General features: G+C 38.9%; 1 protein-coding gene across 1 annotated transcript in view; it reads right to left on the bottom strand.

Annotated features, from left to right (window-relative positions):
* Nucleotides 1–21,456, bottom strand: part of LOC137174375 (zeta-sarcoglycan-like) — a 41,661-nt gene that overhangs the window by 8,806 nt on the left and 11,399 nt on the right. Inside the window, exons 3-6 of the mRNA XM_067579610.1 lie at nucleotides 16,306–16,407; nucleotides 5,434–5,521; nucleotides 3,788–3,910; nucleotides 2,273–2,345 (exon numbers count right to left, since the gene is read on the bottom strand). Of these exons, the coding sequence (XP_067435711.1) occupies nucleotides 2,273–2,345; nucleotides 3,788–3,910; nucleotides 5,434–5,521; nucleotides 16,306–16,407 (386 nt within the window). The remainder of the gene's footprint in view (nucleotides 1–2,272; nucleotides 2,346–3,787; nucleotides 3,911–5,433; nucleotides 5,522–16,305; nucleotides 16,408–21,456) is intronic.

Below are 21,456 nucleotides of genomic sequence, written 5' to 3'. Positions count from 1 at the left end.
ATGTCATAATATTGGATGAGACATCAGATTTACACATGTGTAATCAATCAGCAGCTATTCTGGCTCATAATTTACTGTCTGTCTGAATAATGAGAAAATGTCTGCTTTGGTACCATTAAAGGGAAACAGTGCACAGAGAGTGAGTTATTCATGTTTCTGGTCCATGATGGTGACTGGCTGTTTATGTCAAATCACATTAAATAGGGGTGTAGACTAATAGTTACGCTCTGTGGTTCCCATCTTTATTTGTCTTACTTGTGCGCCAATTTGTAATCATATTTGTCTTTTTTCCTCTTTAACACAAATATGTGGATATATACATATATCATTACAAAATCCTAATTTATATTTTTTCAAATTAGCCGAGTTACTCCACAGTCTTTCCACTTATCCCGCAGGGAAGCGCAGAAGTATCTCCTGGGATACAGGCGCCTCTTGTTGGAAATCACTTTCTGACTGAATGCAGTTTCACTGAATACAAAAGCATTGATGTTTGGATTAATCACGGTCAAAAATCGCCCTCTACAGCAGAAGACTATCATTTATGTGAGTGTGGATGTTATTCAGTCTCAAAACACTAGTCTGAAATTGCTTACATCACTTGGGAGAGAGAGAGAGAGAAAAAAAAACATTAAAGGGCACCTCTTCTGTTGGAGCTCCACAGAATGGATGTGGAGTGCTGTGTGGTGATCAAACCCCAGCCTCCTAGCTGCTTCACTTTTCAGCATTTGCAAGCTTATGATTATCATGATCATGAATCATTTCTTGAAATAAGATTTAATAAACATCTGAAACACAACAAAATTGTAAAGGTGCAGTTCTCTTATTTGCAGCCTAGTAACATAATGTGGTGCGGAATGTGGTTTTGACAACATCTAGGTATCTAATAAAACAGGGACAACATTTAGTTCTAAAGCCTTTTTAAAGACGTCTAGATTACATATAATCATTTATCAACAGTATTGCATTGACTATACTTTAACATGTAGCAAGTTCTACAGGACCACCTGTATGTAAATATGTAAAAGCTGCTGAAAAGTGGTTAAAATGTGCCACCTCTTACAAATACTACAACATTATTGCACATGTTTACAAGTGACACGCCGCTGCAGCAATGGCAGCTTGTTTACACTCACCTACAACTGAGATTATAGAACAGCAACATGACAACAAAAATGTTATTATGCTTGGACTCATGTCATTAATGGTCCAAATTATTCTACTATATCGCCATTTTGTTTGTATTTATACTACTTTTTGTCTCAAAATTAAAATATTTGACGTGGTGTTTGGAAAATCAATAGGGTTTTAGATAAAAGGAGCATATATTTAAGAAAACGATTTCAGTAATTTGTTGAAGGAAGCCAGTCATGATGGTGGTACTTTCCTGAGACAGTCAGTAGAAGTGATTGATTTCTGAAATATGTTAATAAATTGAGCCACTCAAACAGAATAAAACTTTGAAAATGTGCAAATTAAATATCCTTGATCAAATATACATTTAAATCAGGGAATCCAATTTAAGTGAACGTCATGTTGGAGATTTTTTGTCTTAAATGTTCCCTGTTTGGTTGCCTCTTGTTTAGATTTCGACCACATTGCAGATGGTCACCTCTGAGCTGAGCCTGTGTGTGTGTGTTTTTGTGCGTGTGTGTGTGTGTGTGTACGTGTGCCTGCTTTAAAGTGAGCCTCATCAGTATTCCACTCACTCTGAAGGAATTAGCTGCCAGAACACTGCTTTTTCTGCCAACTTTGATCCCAGCCCTCCCTTCAGGACCAGTAAGGTGGACAACAAACCGCACTCGTTATAGCTCGTTAATGGACCGACACAGGGCTCAGAGCCTCAGGCAGTGTGCAGTGGGGATCACATGCATGGGAGTATATACGCGTCTCAGGCCTTGCCCACTTTTTCCATGCCCTCCCGACGCTTTAATCAATTCCTGACTGCTAAAGAGAATAACTAACAAATTAGCTCACCTCTCAGCTGTGAAATTAATATAGTGGTCAAATCTAGTTTTGAATTTGTGTCATAATGAGCTGACCAGTGGATGCTTGAGTTTACAAGAAGGTGCTTGAGAATAATGATACTGGTGAATAATGGTTCCTGCCATGTGTGTGTGTGTGTGTGTTTTTTTGGCGCAGGCGTTGACTTTGAAATGCCACAGAACATTTATCATCATTATTTAAAGATCTTCATTTTAATTGAACAGGATATGACCATGTGACATTAAGCTTTAATGAATTTCTGTAAAGTCAATGAATATGAACTTACTTCAGGTCTTCAGAAGCCTTCGCCTGGATCAGCGGAGTTTCTACTGAATGTCCGAACACAGCGCCTTCTGAGCCTGCCGGTAGAGTTCACTTTTATAATTTACAAAACTACAGCCGAGGATGTGTTTAACAGGGCTGGGTATCGAATCACAAAACCACAGTAGTTATTTGATACCGAGTGAAGTAACAAAAACAGTTATGTGCTGAAAGCTGCATCGAATGCTTGCTCAGACTCTTCAGGCAGTTGAGGATCATGTTCACGCTGAATTATTAAAAACTAACTAACCATTCAGTCATAAGGACTCAAAGTCAACTCATCAAAAGTCAGTTTCAGTGCTACATGGAGCCACATGGTGACTGACAACAATTCATGCTGCATTTTACAGCAACTTATGTGTTAATTTATGTTCTCCAGTGTCTCTAAGCACCCCTTTACACCTTGCCTTAAAATGCGTTTTGGGTGATTGGACTGCAATCAGATAGTGCTTGACCACATGAAAATACAGGTGTAAATGCAACCAACATGCATCAATTGTGATCCGAGTGGCCACCTCCACCCCCATTGTGACCACACTGAACACAAGTATAAATGCAATTGCGTTGTCAATCCGCATACAACAACTATGTGGGCGGCAAATATGTAATTGCACGCGACTGTTATAAACCAGCTAGGCAGCAGCCATTAGCCAGTTAGCGAGCTAAGTTACTAGCAAGAAAGCTCTAGATATTCAAGACACTTGTGTCAGTCAGTTCAGACGAGTCCAAGTGTCGGCTTCTTCCTCCACTTCGAAAAGCAAGCAGATGTCCATACAGTAGCGCAACTTCACGGATGGGGACCATCTTTTTTGTTGTTGTTCTTTTTGTTGTTTTTTTGGACCCGCATAAACGAGAGAAAGATGTGATTTTTGGTTGTTTTACCTGGACAGAGCAACCGGATCTCAATCAGATCTCAGTGGGATCTCAATGTGGACACTGGGAACACATATTAATACCAAGTATTAATGTAACCAGGTTAAATCATATCTAGTTACAATCTGGATACGAGACACATTTTAATGCAAGGTGTAAAGGTGGTCTCAGTCCGCTTGTTCGACTGACAGCTTTCATACCAGCCTAAACAAACCAAACCAAACAGATTAGGTGTTAAGGCACCTTTAATCATCTTTACTCATTATTAGATGAGGTAGATGATGAGATGATCAGAATTTTGCGAATTTAGACTATATTTCCTTCCGAAGTTCTTGCACAGCTGCCTGTATTTAGACAACATGAAACATCTGAGAAGTTTGGATTCTTCTGTCAACTGAAAAATAATTTATTAGAACAACATGTCTAATACTGAAAATAGATGTATTGAAAAAGCATTGTTTTGGAATCAAATTCAAGCGTTGTCTCTGTAGTACTGAACATTTTCAAACGATACCCAGCCCTGATATTTACAGTTTGTCAGTGGTATCTGTAGTTTCAGACAGATGAATATCAAAAAAGTTGCAGCTGAGGCTGCAGCACAGTTTACCTGTAACAGTGAATTTTTCTGTTGTCATGATGACCTCCTCCTCATCTGCAGTGAAAAGCAGTCTGCCTCCGTCTCTACTCCGTACCTCTAGCTTCTGACACTGAGCCTCCACAGCCTCAGGTCCTGAAGAAAGAGAAGTCCAAAGCTGGAGATTCTGGCTTTCGATCAAAACCTACAATAAACACTGTTGACTGCAGTGGAAATAAAAATGCAAGACTTGGATGCTAAAAATTCTATCTATTTATGTTCATTTTAGACCAGCTGTGTTGTTTCCAGGACTTAATGTAGAGGATTTTCATAATTAACATGAATTATTTTCACTTAATTCAAACGAACAATTAATTTCACTGAACAAGAGGAAACTTTGATCTACTTGTGGTCCTAGAGACAAAAATCAGAGGATCACCAAAGCCATTAGAGGACATCCTCTTGAATGTCTGTCACAAATTTTATGACAGTTCATCCGATAGTTGTCAAGATATTTCTCTCTGAACTACAAATGAGAACCTCATGGTGGCGCCAGAGGGAAAAGTGAAGGAATCACCAAAATCAGTAGGATTCATCCTCTGGGGACCCTTAATGTCTGTAAAAAACGGTCAATTCATCCAACAGCTGTTGAAATATTTCAGTCTGGACCGACATTGCCATCGTTAGAGCCATGCTGCTAAATGTGTCTACAAGGCATTGGAGAACAGATTCCAACCTAAAAAGTTTCGTTAGTCTGCAATGCTAACAATAATTCTCTTTTTGCAAATGTCGCTGTCTAATAAAGGTTGCCTTATATGTTCTTCTCCTTGCAAATCAACTTTTGGAAACTATGTTTTGGGCATGTAAGACAATTAGCAATCTGAAATACTTTGTGGAGTGCTTGCTCTGCAAATGAAAAGCGCCCAACAAAGCTGGATCAGCCGTGCTTTACAATGGATGGAGACAAATCGGTAATCTGTTCTGCTGGTGAAGAATATTAATTCCCGTTCTCCAGACTTTGGTGTTTTTTTTTTTTCCAGATGTGCATGCAGAAACTTTTAACGTCTCCCTTTCTCGCTCTCTCCTCCTCCTCTCTTCCATTAATCCACGAGCTGCGGCGGCTGGGGAATTTAATTATTCTCGCCAAGTTTCATCTCATTTCAGACAGAATGCACTTTCTACAAAAGCAGGCACTAATTTTCAGAGGAAGGTCAAGCGTGACCAAAAAGTGTCATATCGCCAGTCTTGTCAAATCAGCATCAACTCTCAACTTATGTTGGCTAAAATCAATAGCTATTAATGTTAATAAGCAGGTCATTTGCTTTCTAGTGGTCATTAATCATGTAAATGACTTTGGTAATTTGGACTGACTGATGGTGGAACTTGATGATAATAAGAAGAATCCATTGCCCTTTCAATAAGTGCATTAAAGGTTAGTGTCTGGAAGAAACTACAGAGTCTTTTGCAGGCATGGAGACTATTTAAGAAGAGTCAAAGATTAATTATTGCTCAAATTTTGATTGAGGTCATTATTAAAATATGATTGATCAATCAATTTACAGTCTAAGCTAAATTAAGGATCACTTTTTAATAAGTCGTACATATAAAGACGAAATAAAAACAAAGTACAAGTGCAGATAAACAGATAACCCAAATGATTAAATGAACTGCAGACTCACCCACTGTGAGCTGGCCGGTCAGTTGGCCTTGGTTGTTTCGGGCGTTCAGCGTCACGTTCTTTTCTGACCGCAAAACCAACAAGCTGTCCTAGGGGAAGCATGAATGGGAAAGGAAGTCGACAGAGAGAGAGAGAGAGAGAGAAAAATATGTTATATTGAGATTTTGAACTTACATTTGGATCCCTTTACCAGGTGGGACAATCTTGGCTAAATTGGTTGTTTTCTTACTTGTATTTTGTAATGACGTCACTAACCGAAACATATAAAAGGATGATTCCTGTTTATTGAAAAAAACTTGTGTCATAGCAAAAAGGGAACAAATTAAAACAAAATTATCCAAAGATGAAGTGTAGGTAGGGTTTGAAGAGAAGGAAGGTGGCAGAGTAGTTAATCTGAAAATGTGTGTTTTCCAGCAGTGACAGGCGTAGGCGTTTTCTTCACTGCAGACATTTTAACTCTGGACCTGTTCTGCTTTCTGGCAGTTTTGTATTTTGCAAGTTTATGGCTGTTTGACATTTGAATGATGGCACACGTGTGAGTGTCGCTGTGTGCATATTGAAAAGGCTTTCTCAGTTTCCTGTAATATTCTGTGAAACCCGAAAACAGCTCATGATGCAGTTAACAAATTTAGAGTATGATTAGTTCCTTTGTTTTAAAGTTATTGCTAAATTTAGAAGCGTATTATCCTCTTCAGACACTGATGGATCACAGACGTCGGTTTTTGTGATATTGTGACACCATCATTATTATGAATAGCACACTCTGGCAGTATTATGATGTACCCACTAAACCCACCTCATGTGTGTATGAGGCACACATCAGTATCTGTGTATGTCTGCCACAAGTCCTATGGTAACTGTGAAAATAAAGTTGCTTGAAGCATCTCTTCTTGATATCTCTTGTTGTCCTTCGATGCACATCATTATATATATATATATATATATATATATACATATATATATGTATGCCCATGAGAGCATCAGAGACATGTTTTGAAGCTCGACAGGATGAGCAGGTTTATGCCACTCGTGGGCAGTGGAACAAGCTGGTAACACAACACTGACATATTATCACCTTATCAAGTTGTAGTAACATGTTAAATATTTGCCTATTTACACATCCAGCAAACACAAGTCATGTTTTGAATGCTATGTTGAATGCTATGTTGAAGGTCCTGGCTCCAAATGGAAAAGATGACAAAAATGAGAGATTGAACCTTTAAACCTGTTTTGACTGAGTTTTTTCAACACTGGAGAGGTTTAACAAGCTGTAAACACAATTTTGACATATTATCACCCAATAAAGTTGAACATGTGCTAGCAAACAGTTGCTTATTTACACATCCATTAGACATGTAGCAACATTAGCATTCATGTGGAGTTGTGTTTCTGGCCACTTAACAATATTCACTCCCCTTTTGGCACCATTTTGGTCTCCACCAACCCCTGAGGAAAATATCTGGCTCTTTAGCTGCTAAATGCTTCACAGTGTTCACCAGCTAGTTGCTAACTTTATCTGTTTGGCATTTGGTGCTGAACAGGTGGTGTACAGTGGGTTTATCAGTGCTTTTCCACTAAAAACAGCTGATGAGAGCAGTGAGACTCAATCAAAGCAGTAAAGTTATGAGCTATAAAAGTAAAACAATGAGCTGAAAGATGCTATAACACTCTGGTTAATAATACTCTGTGGGAGCATCACTACAAGCAACATAGCCATTTGACCCATTGTTAACATAAAAATATTGTTTAGTACAGCTTTAAACACAGTTTAGTAAAGGGAACTCATCTGTACCATAGACACATGTCTCATGAAATGCTTGAATGCAAACTATTCAGCTTCTGTCTTGCATCTCTTTTTTTCCTCCAACGTCAGCACTTTCAAGATAGTTTACATGTGTTAAAGTTCGCTAAAGTTGAACTACACAAAAGTAGCAAATTTACTTTGCCTCCACAAGTGTATCTAAGAATCATTTCCTTTTATAAATGCTAGTGTGACTGGATCGTCACACAATAAATTAGTGGACAAGAGCATGGTAAGGAGAGCATACTTACATAAGGATAGAAAAACTCATTACCTCCTTATATCTCAAAATGTTTGTTTATGGGTTGTTTCTGTTGTATTTGTAATATAAAACTAACATTAATCAGCATTTTGTTTTACAGTTATATCTAATAAGTATTCTGCGATGCAGTCTGATAAGTTTAATTAACTTCATGTTTTCCCAAAAGAGGTATCAAATTGTAGCAGACTGCCTCAAGTTTGAGCGGTTCATTTTCATTCCGTGCTCACTTCTTTGTGATATAAATGCGCATCATGAACAGAAGTTCTCGAGAAAGCACAGCATCGTGAACAAATGTGAGTTCTTGATTTGAAGTATCCCTTTAAAGAGTTTATAGGTTTTAAACTGTTTCCTGAGGGGCTGTGACTGAGATGCTGTTTCTCTTCTCCACACTTCCTTGGGATCACATAAAAGGCTTTTTAGTCACTGTGCCTGTTGAGGAAGGTCAAGTGCAGATCATAGTGGATGCACATAAATGGAGCCAGTTGCTGTAGGTGCACTGGGACCCGTCAGACTGAAAAATTACCATGGCTGCTGTAAGGCACAGGATGCTTCCCTGCATACAATGAATAACATCACAGCCGAAAGCAAGAGCATGGAAGACTGCTTCAATGAAATAATTTAAAACAAAGAAACTTTATATGATACTACCATCTTCCTGAGAGTGAGTGTAAAATAAAATACAACTTTTTTTTAAGAGAGCACTGCTCGGGGTTTAACCACCACTGTAATCCAACCAAATATCTGCATTCAAATATTTGAAACCATAATTATATCTTGTTGTCGTGTCAGAATCTCATTTACATACTGAAATGAGCACATAAAAATAATGAAAAAACAAACACATCACAAGCTAAAAAAGAAGCAATTATTGTGTCTCGATTTCCCCCTTCAAATAAAACTGCAAGCAGGCACACTGCATGCAGGGTAAACTTAAAATTTAAATCACTCGTCAGGGGCACCACCCTTCCACTGAAGGGAAAACATTTCATTAATCAGGTAATCAGTCTCAAATTAATCCTAAATTCTTTTCAAAACATTGACCTCCGTCTCTCGTTTGAAAGAAACACAGCAACACAACTTCTTAGATATATGAAGACATTTATTTAATAGCTAAACATCTCAATAATACATGATAAAGAAGATTATAATAAACATGAATAACCTGATATTTAAATGATAATATGACTCTAACTCAGTGGCAATAGTGATGTGAAGTACATGATTTTAAATCACAACCAAAACGGAGGGACACAGATGATAATTTCTTATTGTTTAATTTATCCGACATCAACCATTGATCACAACGCCGCGTTACGCCTACTGTGTTGAAGATCTGTCTCTGTGGAGATGTTGTCTCGGCAGAACCGGGGTGGTTGTGATGGGTTGCGCTCGCTGTTAGCTGCAGGACGCAGGTTTGGGCAGTTGTGCAGCGCGGAGCAGGCCCAGGCTGTGGATGAGTCTTTAGATGCAGCGGCCTAGTCTTGTTTCAGACTGCGCCATGTAAAGTCTTCGCTGTCAGTTTAGCTACCAGGCCACAATGAGCTTGAGTTTGCCACCGAGTATATGTAGGCCCGACAGCGGGGCTTACTAGCAGTCTAGCGGCCTTGTTCAGAGTCGAAGAATCGATTTCCTGCTTGAGTTTTTCCAGGATAGTCGAATGTGACTGGCGATAGTCAGGCTTTTGCTGACTTTGTGAGGTTTATGGTTGAGTCAAATAAAACTTGGTCTGATAAATTGACCTTGTATCAATAAATATTAAAATACGTGCATACTTGGTCAAAGAAAACAAAAAGAAAAGAGACATTTAAGGAGAACTTCAGAGGAAATAGATGAAGTATCTTGACTCATGACGAGGGCCAGTTTAGGAAGGTCCCCTGAGGCTTCTGTTGTTATCAGTTCCTGGAGTTTTGGGTGTGTTTTGAGACGTGGAGAAGATGCTCCTGCTAAACTTCCTTCTAAGGTGGCAGCTGATACTCTGTCTTAAGATGGCGTTTTGTGAATTTCTGAAAGTAGTGAATTGTTAAGGATTAAATTTAGTTACATCCATAATTTTCACACTTCAGGTCATTAAGGCTTAAATTCTTCCTGTCAACATTGTAGACAGCGGTTATCTTGTCAAACCATTCAGAAAAACAGAGTTTTTATTTATGAATATCAAACATTAAACATTCAACTCAACACTTCTCTCATAATATTTAGACATTCAAGCTGATATTCTTTAGAGATTCAATCGAAACATCAGTGATTTGTGACTAGATTAAACGTTCAGTATTACCTGGATTCAAACATAAATTTAACACAACTCTTACTTCATAAAAATATTGACTCCTTGTTTAATTTAACTATGAAAAAATAATTTGGCTAATACTTGTAGTAAATGCAAAAAGTTTAAACAATTTAGGAGATTACACCATAAAATTTAAAACAGTTCACACTCTAAAGGGTTAAAAAGACTTTGCTATGTCAGTCAACAGAGAGAAGTGTTGTTACACGATAAGAAATATAATAAAACTCCTTCGTCCGATATTCATGAAAATGCGCGCGCATGTCAGGCGACCTCCAATAAATGTATTACTGCATTAATGATCCAGTTGTGTAGCACCGCCTACTGGCAACAGGAAGTTGGCCATATGTGGTCTACACATGATATACAGCAACATGACTCATTATTAGTGGATGTTCTCTAGCGCCACATAGTGAACACAGGAAGTGAGAGTTATCTCAATGTCCCTCTGGTAAATGTATTGCTGCATTAATAGCTCATCCATAGATAATCATACGGCTATCAAAATTATATCATTATTCATGCAATTTTATGACAAACAACATTACACGATTTACATAATGTTTAGACATTTAATTCATGAGGGTTTACTTAGTGAAAGCTCACTACGACAGGGGTCTGGCCGTAAGCTGAACCCAAAAGGGGAGTTTTCTGTCCTTGTTTAACTTAGCGTTATTTTGGTCTTTTCTTCCGTTTGAATGACCCCAAAGGTCTTTTATGCTTTTAGTTCAGGCGATAGTTTTCACTTTGTCAACCGTGGTCTCTTAGAAAGGTCTGGTTAACCCCTTTTCTGTCAAAACCCCCACTTGGAAGGGTTGGAAAGGTCAGTTCATCTCTGTGGGTCTTGGGTGAGACACTCATCTCATGTCTCTGGAATTCAAGAAAGGTTTGTCCCTGAAAAAGGAAAAACAAGTCTGTCTTCCATTCTCAGGAATAATAAAAAAAAAGATTCAAAAAGAACAAGCTGCCCTCCTACATGCTCTTTCGGAACATGTTGTAGACATATTCCATATTTTTGATTATTAAATTCCTAGTATTTCAATGTAATACTGTTCTCCAAATTAAATTGGTTCTTGCAAACCTGGTTTGAAGGATGCTCAAATCTCTGAGGCTCCGCTGCTGCTACAGTTTTCTCCAAAAAGCTTTGATTTTTAACAGTCAGAATTAAACTAGTGGATGCTTTTTCACCCTCATCTGCACACTTGGATTCAACCATCTTTGTCATGCTTATCCAATGCAAGTAGGTGAGACTTGGTGAGGGAGAAGTTTCACTCCGGTAAAGATACACCTGCATCCGAAGCTATTTATAGATCAGTCAGGGTCCCCGGAGACGATAACGAGAGCCAACAGTCTGAACAGCAGAGATTTGATTAACTGTATCTGGGCACCGTGTTGCCTCATACCACATTGTTTTTCAGCTGAGGCAGACAGTTACATTCGAAGCAGAGGTGCAATTTTAGAGTTTTCACTCAATTTCAATTTTCAATTCAAGAGTTAAATGTTAAAATAATCATAAGTTGCCTATTCTTCTTGGTTATTTTCTTAGTCACCTTTATAAACAGTGCATCCATATACACCTTTTTACTATGCATTGTAGATTCAGTACGATATGCACAGATTTTCAAAGGCCTTTGTGTGGTTCTTTAATAAAGCAGCAGATCATAACTGCCCAGAGGCAACAGAGCTGTCAGAGATGACCTCCACAGTGCCATCACTAATATGGTGAAAGATAGCGATAATACTACAGGACCCCAGCTGCAGAGGGTTCACAGAAATCCAGGCAGAACTGAAAGACCCAGATGTGCAGAAACTGTAGCTACATCCCCGGCCTTGTGCCCCCTTTTATGTTCACCTACTGTTTGCATCAGTGGGTTTTAACCATGTGCAATCGAATCAAAGGCAGACCGAAGCTGCAGGCTAAACACTGCCGCTGCTGATTTTTTTCTCTGAGCACGTTCAAATAGAGAGGAGGAACTAATCAGTGAAATCAGCTCCTGTGGTTCTTCACATAAATAAAATACGTGCGTCTTGAAAATCCCTGGAATACATCAATTTAAAAAAAAAAACCCACTATCGCAACAAATGGACTGACCACTCTTCTAAAATATATCAGTGCTGCTCATCAAATCTCTCTCTGACCTCTGTTGTCCTTACACAGCATCAGACATTACCCTAATGCGTGGCGCAAAACTGGAGCAATTCCGAGACAAATCACTTAACCGAGGACTTGTATCCTTTGTGAAAGCCTTTCCGGTGTTTGCAGACAATCTACCAGAAAACGAAATGATGCATTGGCTCAGTAAGATGAAATATGACTTTTGCAAAAAAGAAATACTGTGTACTGAATCATTTATCTTCCATTTACCGAAACAGATGGTCTGCGTGGATCCAACCCTGTTCCCTCTTAATTCACATATATTCTGCTCAAAAATGAAGCTGGTGCTACTATTACACTTCTGTTAACAATACAAAGACAGAACTTTCTTCTCTCCACAAGTGCATATCGAGTTTGATGAAAAGGATTTTTATTGTTTTTTTTTTTTTGTTGCAAAATGAAAATTCCAAACTAACAACTTTACAGTCTATCCAGTAAACAGCCTTTACTCAGGTGATGCCATTACCAAGATGTTGTGCCATCAGCTGTGACGGCAATGCTAAAGGCTCAAACACAACAAATTTGTCTTTGAACATTCACTTTGTAAGAAATGGTAAGAAATGCCTATTCAAATATGTGGTTTCACAAACACATCAAATTATAAATGCAATGTTCCTTTGGCAGGTGAAATTTCGAGTGTAACATGGATTTCAAAAAGCCTGAAATTACAGCTGTTTTGTTGCTTTCAGAGGGGTGAAATTTCATGTGTCGAACTGATTTCACATGCCTGAAATTATAGTAATATTGTGGCTTTCACAGGTTTTTGTGCCGCAATCACATGCTTGAACCTTCAGTTGTAAACTGGATTTCAAACATTTGTCCTGTGCAATCTTTTTCATGGTCCTCGTATTGGCCTCTTTTTGCCACAACAGTTCAGGTGTACCTGTACTGTGCCGTCTGTAAAAGCTGACAGGCGGAGGGATGGATAGATAGATGGGTGGAGGAATAGACAGGCATGCATAGGGGAAGACCTCAGGGTGAGGAAAAATAATGTACCAAATATTCCATCCATCCATCCGCCTGTCAGCTTTGACAGACAGCTCAGTACAGGCGTAGCTGAAAAGAGACCAAGAAATAAAAACTATAAAAACACAAAACTATCATAACATGGAGTGTCTGTAGTCTGATTTATATTGGAAACTTCAAATACGAGCGCCACACAGAGCCCATAATTTCACATCCTAAAGCAACAATGGAGCTATAATTTTTAAGTGTTCGAAATCAACTTCTCACCTGCCAGAGGCACGCTGTCAGGAAATCAGAAGTTTGGAGAGACACAGTTGTGACCGCCTGGATTCACATATTGCCAAGCACAGCAGGCAGGAAATGGAGCCTTGGTGCTGATGCTTTGTGGATATTACTACTTTTTGACACATTAAGGCTGAGTATTAACCTTCATTACTTTTTGATTACCACCTGAAAAAGTATCAAAAACAGTTGTGATGATCCAAATGACACTGGATGCTTCAGTTAGAGTCATAGTCTTCTTCATTTTAGGCTGCATATTATCCAGGAAAGGTTCTTGTACGGTCGCTTTGTATTACAACAAAATGAAAATCCTTATTCTGTTGAATGAAAAAGAGTTTTGTAGGAAAACGTGTTTATATTCCTCAAAGTAAAGTATCAATATAAAGTAGGGCTTAAATGATTAGCTGATTTATTGATTGACTGAAAATTAATTGGGAACAACCTTCAGTTGCCAATAATTGATGAATTGGTGAATTCTCAAGCATCAAAAATGACAAAAATGTTGTGGTTCCAGCTTTACAAATGCATATTTCCTGCTTTTCTGATGATAATATTTAAATATGTCAATTTGTGTTCTGGAAAATTGTAATAGGAGATTTTTATATGTTCTGATATTTTATAGACCAAACGATTATCGGAAAATTATCATCTGTTGCAGCTCTAATATATTAGAGCAGTAAGATAGTATAATTTTGTTGGTACCAAAACTCAAGTATTGTACTAACATTAGTATATAAAAATGTTGAACGATACCCAGCCTTGATTGCAACAGCTGTTTGCAAAATTATAGAGCTGAAATGATTAGTCGATCGAAAGAAAAATAATCAGTAACAGTTTTAATTATCTATTAATTGTGTCAGTGATTTTTCAGGCAAAAAACACCCAAAATTCCAGATTTTCAAATGTGATTTTCATTATAAATTCAGTATCTTTGGGTTTTGGACTGTTGGTCGCACAAAACAAGATATTTGAAGACGTTCTTTCAGGCTCTGGGAAGATAAAATACGGTTTTTCATGACAAAACCATTAGGCACGAAAAAAATCGGTAGATTAATTGATAATGAAAATAATCGTTAGTTGCAGCAATACACAACTACAAAACTACACAAAATAATGATCAGTGCAATAAGCTGTGTTTCACTGGTATGCATTACTACAGACAAATCTCTAAACAATATAAAACTACTATAATTTAGTTACTATCATTATAGTAGAATTATATGTATAATTAAAGTTTGCTTAATTAAAGCTTTTAAGCTTTCTTTAAGCTGTGTGATTAACTGTGTCTTTTCTTTGCTCTCCTGTTTATTTGCTGACCTGGGTGACAAACTGCTGCATACAGTTTGCTGCCTTTGCAGTGATTAATGAAGTATTGAAATGAACTGAACTGATATCATTGAATTATTGCCGAACAGAAATACAAAACTGTTCTGTAATACAGAATATGACTGCAAATTATAAATAAAATATGTATTATAAAAACAAACATGTTAATCCCGATAAAGTGTGGCCCCCGGGGGGGAAAAACAATCCCATATTTTTTTTCCCTTGACCAGTGACTTAAATTGTTGTGTGTGTTTTTGTTAGTAAAGGAGATAACGCGTGCCACCAATGTGAACAGTATTTGCAAACTTATCTCTGTGCTCTCATTTCACAACATACTACTGGGAATGCTGATTTAAGGGGCTACTTGGCCTGTAATTTGCTGCCAGCTATCAGAGTTACTGCCAAAAAAACACTGCGGGCTCTATTTCCACTTGGTATTCACAGATTATAGCTTCAGCCATTGATGAAGATTCAAAGCACTGATTGATCCATGAGGAGTAAAACTAAAGCTACTTTGAGTTCAGCCTCAACAGCAGCTTGGACTCTGAACATAAAAAAAAAAAAAAAATCATACTATATTTAACTTTAAGATATCTCTGGTGTGCTACAGTTTGTTTGTGGTAATAGCTTATTGATCAATGGTGGTTATCTGACTGAGGAACAGCACTGTGCACCGTGGTGTAAACTCATTGGATAACCATAATCCCTGCTCGCTCTCTCAGTGCTTGACATATTTCCTCAGGTGAGAAATATCGAGTGACCCACGGAGATTTTTGTCCTGCAAATATCTCTGCAGCCGGTAGATAAGGGGGCCACTGCGCAGCCTGTCTGTAAAACAAGACAGTAAAAATGTCTGCAGGTGGTATTGCACTGGGAGAATGAAATATTGGCTTGTGTTCGGCTTGGGCGTCTGCTGTGGCCTTGAGGTGTTTGCTTTTGCTAAAGTGCACCACTGTTATATTTAAATCAACATTTAGCTCCAACTAGAACATCAAAGAGCAAGAGAGGGCAATTCCAAGTTGTTTCTCAATCTGGTGTGGCAAATTGAGCCCACTATCGAACCTCTTCCTCCATCGACGTCCCTCAAAAATCAAATTTACATGGAACCCCGGCTTCCAGTGCTTGAAATTGCTTTCTGCACCGTGCCTAATCACTGAAAAGGGGATGATCCAACTGAGCGTCTGTGATTCGTGTGGGAGAGGGAAATTTGGATCAACTTTGCACTGGAGCTGTGTTGGTTAATCTACTAAACATCAAAGAGGAGAAAAGGGAGAGAGGAAGTGGAAGAGGGGAATTTATCGCGTGGGCTTGATTGGAAATCCAGCGGGGGGACTCTGGTCCCTCTGTAATTGTCTGTAATGTCCTGTAGGGTTGTATGAAGCCTGAGAGGAGCCGAGAGGCAGCCTATTACCCATCTCCTGCCGATAGGAGGCCTTGATAGTGCGCTGCTAGAGGATGACAGGAAATGAGGAGGAGGAGGAGGAGGAGGAGGAGGAGCAGTACTGGACAGGGAAAGACTGTAATGTCTCTTGTTGAGACACAAACATAAGGTTACATCAAATATCGTCAATTCTGAGCTAAGATGGAAGTTGGCCTTTGTTGTTAATGAATTGATCATAACTTTCTCAACACTGAGATCAATACCAGCTTGTCTGCTGCTGTGGCAAGATCTTTCTCCAGGAGAGCTTTCACATGAGTTTCAGTCGATGGTAGTTATTTCTATAGTTCATCAGCGCTGCGGAGTATTGACTAACAGGCAACTCAAAGTTGGTGAGAGGAGCAAAGGGAGCAACTTACCCTTCTGGACTGGATCTCGTTCACATAGAGAGGCAGGAGAAACTCGGAAATTCCCTCCAGACGAATCCCGTCCTGGTTCAAATGCAGGTTTCCCATACCATCCTGAAACATAATCAAGAATGTATCAGTGACAGTGTGATGCGCAGTGCTGATGTACAAAAATGTAATACCACCCTTGACAAAATTCCTGATTTAATTCAAAGGATTATAGCTCCTCAAGAGCATAAAAAATGTAATCCTGCTGTCGCTGAACTGCATTAGGCAGAGCGGGAGCTGCTGCATGCCAGACGGGCCAGTGGACAGGCAGCGCTGAGTGACAGCGCAGAAGTAGGACATGACATCGAGGTGACAATGCCACAGACATTCAGTGGTGTCAGGGTGACAGGCTGCACGCAGCGGGAGGCAGACTGAGGGAGAGAGCACAGCTAATGTGGCAGCTGTGGAGAAGATTCATGAATATGACTCAAGTATGAAACTATCAGAAAGATGTTCACATAGATTCACACGAGATTACTTAGTGCTGGTGTGTCTATTATTATTATTAGCATTATTAGTGGTAGTACTAGTAGTACTTGTATTGTTAGTACTGGTAGTAGTATTTGTATTGTTAGTACTCATAGTTGTACTTGTATTGTTAGTGGTAAAAATACTCGTATTGTTAGTAGTAGTACTCATAGTAGTAGTAGTACTTGTATTGTTAGTTGTAGTAGGACTTGTATCATTCATATTAGTTGCACTCGTAATGTTAGCAGTAGTACTTGTATTGTTAGTACTGGTAGTAGTATTTGTATGGTTAATACTAGTTGTACTTGTATTGTTAGTTGTAGTACCTGTACTGTTAGTACTAGTTGTACTTGTATTGTTAGTAGTAATAATACTCGTATTGTTAGTAGTAGTACTCCTTGTAGTAGTAGTACTTGTATTGTTAGTAGTTGTTGTAGTACTTGCATTGTTTGTATTAATAGTACTTGTATTGTTAGCAGTAGTACTTGGGCCGTGGTGGAGGACTCGCCATGGTTTTCAGGAACTGCTTTCAAAGTTGGACGGTCAGCACTGGGGCTTTCTCCTCATTTGAACTGCAGATGACCAAAGTTGGTCGTTTAAACCCATTTTATTGTATTTTAATTTACTGACCCCCTGGTCATAATAGTTCTTTTATATCTGAATTCAGTGTTTTTTTAATAATAATCTATAATTAGGTTGGACAGAGTTATTATGGTTGGTGATTTTAATATTCACATAGATGACATTTCTTGTAGCTTTCCTGCTGACTTTCTTAATGTTATTTTAACTTTATTCAACTTGTGTCTGGTCTCACACACATTAGGGGTCATATTTTGGACCTTGTTTTTACACTTGGTTTGAATATTGATTCTGTCTGCTCTAAGAAGCTGCATGTTATTGACCATGAATGTGTTCTGTTCAACCTGTCTTTTAATTTAGATTCTCTGTCCAGTAAACATGTAAAGTGCTCTCACATCTTAAATCACCTCTCAGATGAGAAGTTTTCTGCAGCTTTTGACCAAAGCACAGTGTTGTCTTCTCACACTGACGTTACTTGTGTGGTCCACTCCTCTATCACACATTGCTCCACCATGTTGGATAAAGTGGCCCCTAACAAAAGGTTAAATGACAACATTCATTGTTTCCGGCGTAAATGTCGGAGGGTAGAGCAATTGTGGAAATCCACTAACCTCCATATACACCATCTCCATTACAAAGACCTTTTCACTGAATTTAACAACATGGTTAAGGATGTGAGGGCTTCCTCCTTTGCCAACATAATCTCCTCCAGTAAACGCAACCCTACAGTCCTGTTTGATACCATCAACAACACTGTCACTCCTGCACCTCCTGATGTGCCTGTCTTTTCAAATAAGGATTGCAGTAACTTTTGCTCTTTCTTTGTGGATAAGATTAGAGGTGTCAGGGCTAGCATCATCCCCTCCTCTACTCCCTTTTATGCCTATTTAACCCAGCCATCAATTTTGGACTGCTTCTCTCTCTCATTTTCTCTGCAAGACCTCACTGATCTGGTGGGCAGTATCAAACCCTCCTCCAGCCCTGCAGAGATTTTACCAACATCCATGCTTAAAATGTACTTGGGTCTATTGGTCCATGCCTGGTCTCTATTATAAATAGCTCCCTGCAATCTGGTTGTGTCCAAGCCTATTTTAAACATGCAGTTGTTCAGCCTCTTCTGAAAAAAACTAACCTTGAACCATCCCTTCCCAAAAACTACAAGCCTATATCTAAGCTGCCTTTTATATCTAAAGTCTTAGAGAAAGTTGTTGCCAAACAGCTCACTGCTGTCTTGACTGCACACAACATTTTAGATAACTTCCAATCTGGTTTCCGTCAGAAGCATTCCACTGAAACAGCTCTTCTCAGAGTCTCCAATGACAGAGTGATGTCTTCTGATGTGGGTGAATGATCTGTTGTGGTGCTGCTAGATCTTAGTGCAGCTTTTGATACTGTAGATCAGAATATCCTGACTGAAAGGCTTAGGCAGTGGGTGGGTGTCTCTGGGAGTGCCCTGGACTGGTTCTCCTCCTATCTCTCGGATAGGAGTTTTTCTGTGTTGCCTGGTCCCTACATGTCTGAAACTGCTGCTCTTTCCTGTGGTGTGCCCCAGGGTTCTGTATTGGGTCCTATATTATTTGCTCTGTATATGCTTCCCTTAAGTCATATTATTAGCAAATTTAAAAGGCATCTCTCACTTTTGATATTCAGCTGTATGTTTCCTTTAAACCTGAGGAGACTGACAAACTATCTGTTTTGCAGAACTGTCTGACTGCCATAAAGGACTGGATGGCTAACAACTTTTAACAACTAAACGCAGATAAGACTGAGGTCCTTATCATTGCTTCAGATAGCATAGCTTCCAAGGTTGCTCAGTGTATTGGGTCCCTTTCTTCAGCTGTACAGACTAATCTTAGAAATGTCGGTGTTATATTTAATCACATCAAATATATTAGATCAACATATCAAATCGTTAACATGTTCACGTTACTTTCATCTAAGAAACATTGCCAAACATAGGTCTGTTGTGTCACAAACTGAGCTAGAGATGATTATTCACGCTTTTATATCCCAGCTGGACTACTTTAATTCCCTTTTCACCTGCCTCAGCAAGTCCTTCCTGGTCCGTCTACAAATGGTCCAAAACACTGCTGCAAGGCTGTTGACCAGGTCCAGCAGGACGACTCACATCACACCCATTTACATTGGCTTCCAATCAAGTTTGTGATTAATTTTAAGGTTCTTATGTTCAGATATAGAGCTCTACATGGTCAGGCACCCATGTACATTTCTGACCTCGATGCATTACCAATAGGACACTTAGGTCTGAGCAGGGCTTATTGGTTGTCCCTCGCCCTCAACTTAATACAAAAGGTGATGGTGCCTTTGAAGTGATGGCTCCAACACTGTGGAACACTCTTCCAACAGACATATGATCTGCAGTCTCTGTTGACACCCTTAAAAAGCAGAAGACTCATTTATTCAAATTGGCCTTTGTCTCACCTCATAATGTTTGTATTTTGTGTGTTTTTAAATTATGTTGTTGCTTTTGTTGCTTTGTTTGTTTCTTTTTTGTATGTTATATTGTACTATTTTTATGGTCTTATGTTTTTAACAATTTTACTCTTGTGAAGCACTTTGTGACCTGCTCTGTGAAAGGTACTATATTACATACTTGTTTTGTTAGTAGTAGTACTTGTAGTATTATTAGTATTAGTTGTACTTGTATTGTTACTAGTAGTACTGTTTATACTTGTACTGTATATACATGCAGTATTTGTTTATATATATATATAAATATTCGTAGTTTTAGATGTAGTTGCTGTACTTGTAGTAGTACATCTAGTTGTAGAAGAAGCAGAAACTGTTGATATTGTCGTTGTCATATTTTTATTCTTTTGTTTTTCAGGCTCTCAATAGGCTTTAAAATTAGATAAAACAGCATAAAAACAAATTCAAACTGCACTTAACCAGATGTTGTCATCTCTGTCAACAATTAAAGATGGACTGGCAGAGTGTGGACTAAAAGTAAGTCTCTTCACTACACCCTTCACTACATTTTAATGAAATGGAAATTTTAAATCCTGCACACTCACAGGTGTTTTTGGTTAATGTAGCTGATTAAATCTCTGCTCAGGTTGAAGGTGGGTGGAGCTACAGTATGCTAGGAAATATGTGAGGTCACTAACTAATATAAAAGGTGCCAATTATAAAGATGTAAATTGTCCCACCCTAGCAGGTGGTGCAACAAAGCTAACTGGAGAATGAGGAAGATGTCAATCAAGCTCAGGCTGTACACACCCACACAGTTTTGGGAAGTGGTCTAACCAGTCAGAATTGTTACATTTTTCAACTGGAAATGCGTCACATTAAGAAAATAAAATTACAAATACTGTATAAAATGAACCATGACTCTACAACTCTGTGGCATATTTATTCAGGATCTGATTTTGTGGGTAGATAATTCAGTAGAAATTGGACACGATGATTGCTGTGCCACACCACAATGAGCAAAGTGAAGTTTGAGGGCAGCTTTGTGAGGCTGTATGTGAACAGATGGGTCCTGAGGATTGTGTTGAAAGAGTCCATTGGTGGAGGGAGTGAATTATAGAGGTAGAGTACAGCCTGGGAGGACTCCATCACACATGGAGTGGGGACAGACAGGAGGACAAAGTCAGAGAAGCGGAGGAGGAGGGTGGGGCAGTTCTCTTTGTATGTCAGCAGCAAGACTTTAAAGCAACTCCAGTGCTGAGATGGAGGTGATTAGGTGGGCGTGAAAAGTCAGGCAGCAGAGTCCGTACATGCTGCAGTCAGTCAGACGAGTAGGTGGGAGTTACAACAGTCCAATCGTGACACGCTGAAGGCCTGGATGAGGCATCAGTGTACAAGAGAAATAGACAGATACAGGCAGTGTGGTGGAAAAACATAAACTGGCAGATTTTGCTCTTCAGGATTTAAAAGAAAAGGTACAGCCAAAGACGACAACCAAGGTTAGCCTGGCATCCTCAATAAGCACATACAAGTTGTGTCACAGTTGAGCTTTATAAAGCTACTGGGTGCTACACTTTGATCCAGAGCAGTGGACGAGGTGTCAGAGGTGGTGCAGATAGAGATCAAGTTTAATATGTC

The sequence above is a fragment of the Thunnus thynnus genome, chromosome 22 (genome assembly GCF_963924715.1).
Source record: "Thunnus thynnus chromosome 22, fThuThy2.1, whole genome shotgun sequence".
Lineage (NCBI taxonomy): Eukaryota > Metazoa > Chordata > Actinopteri > Scombriformes > Scombridae > Thunnus > Thunnus thynnus.
This window is presented reverse-complemented; position numbering and strand designations above follow the sequence as displayed.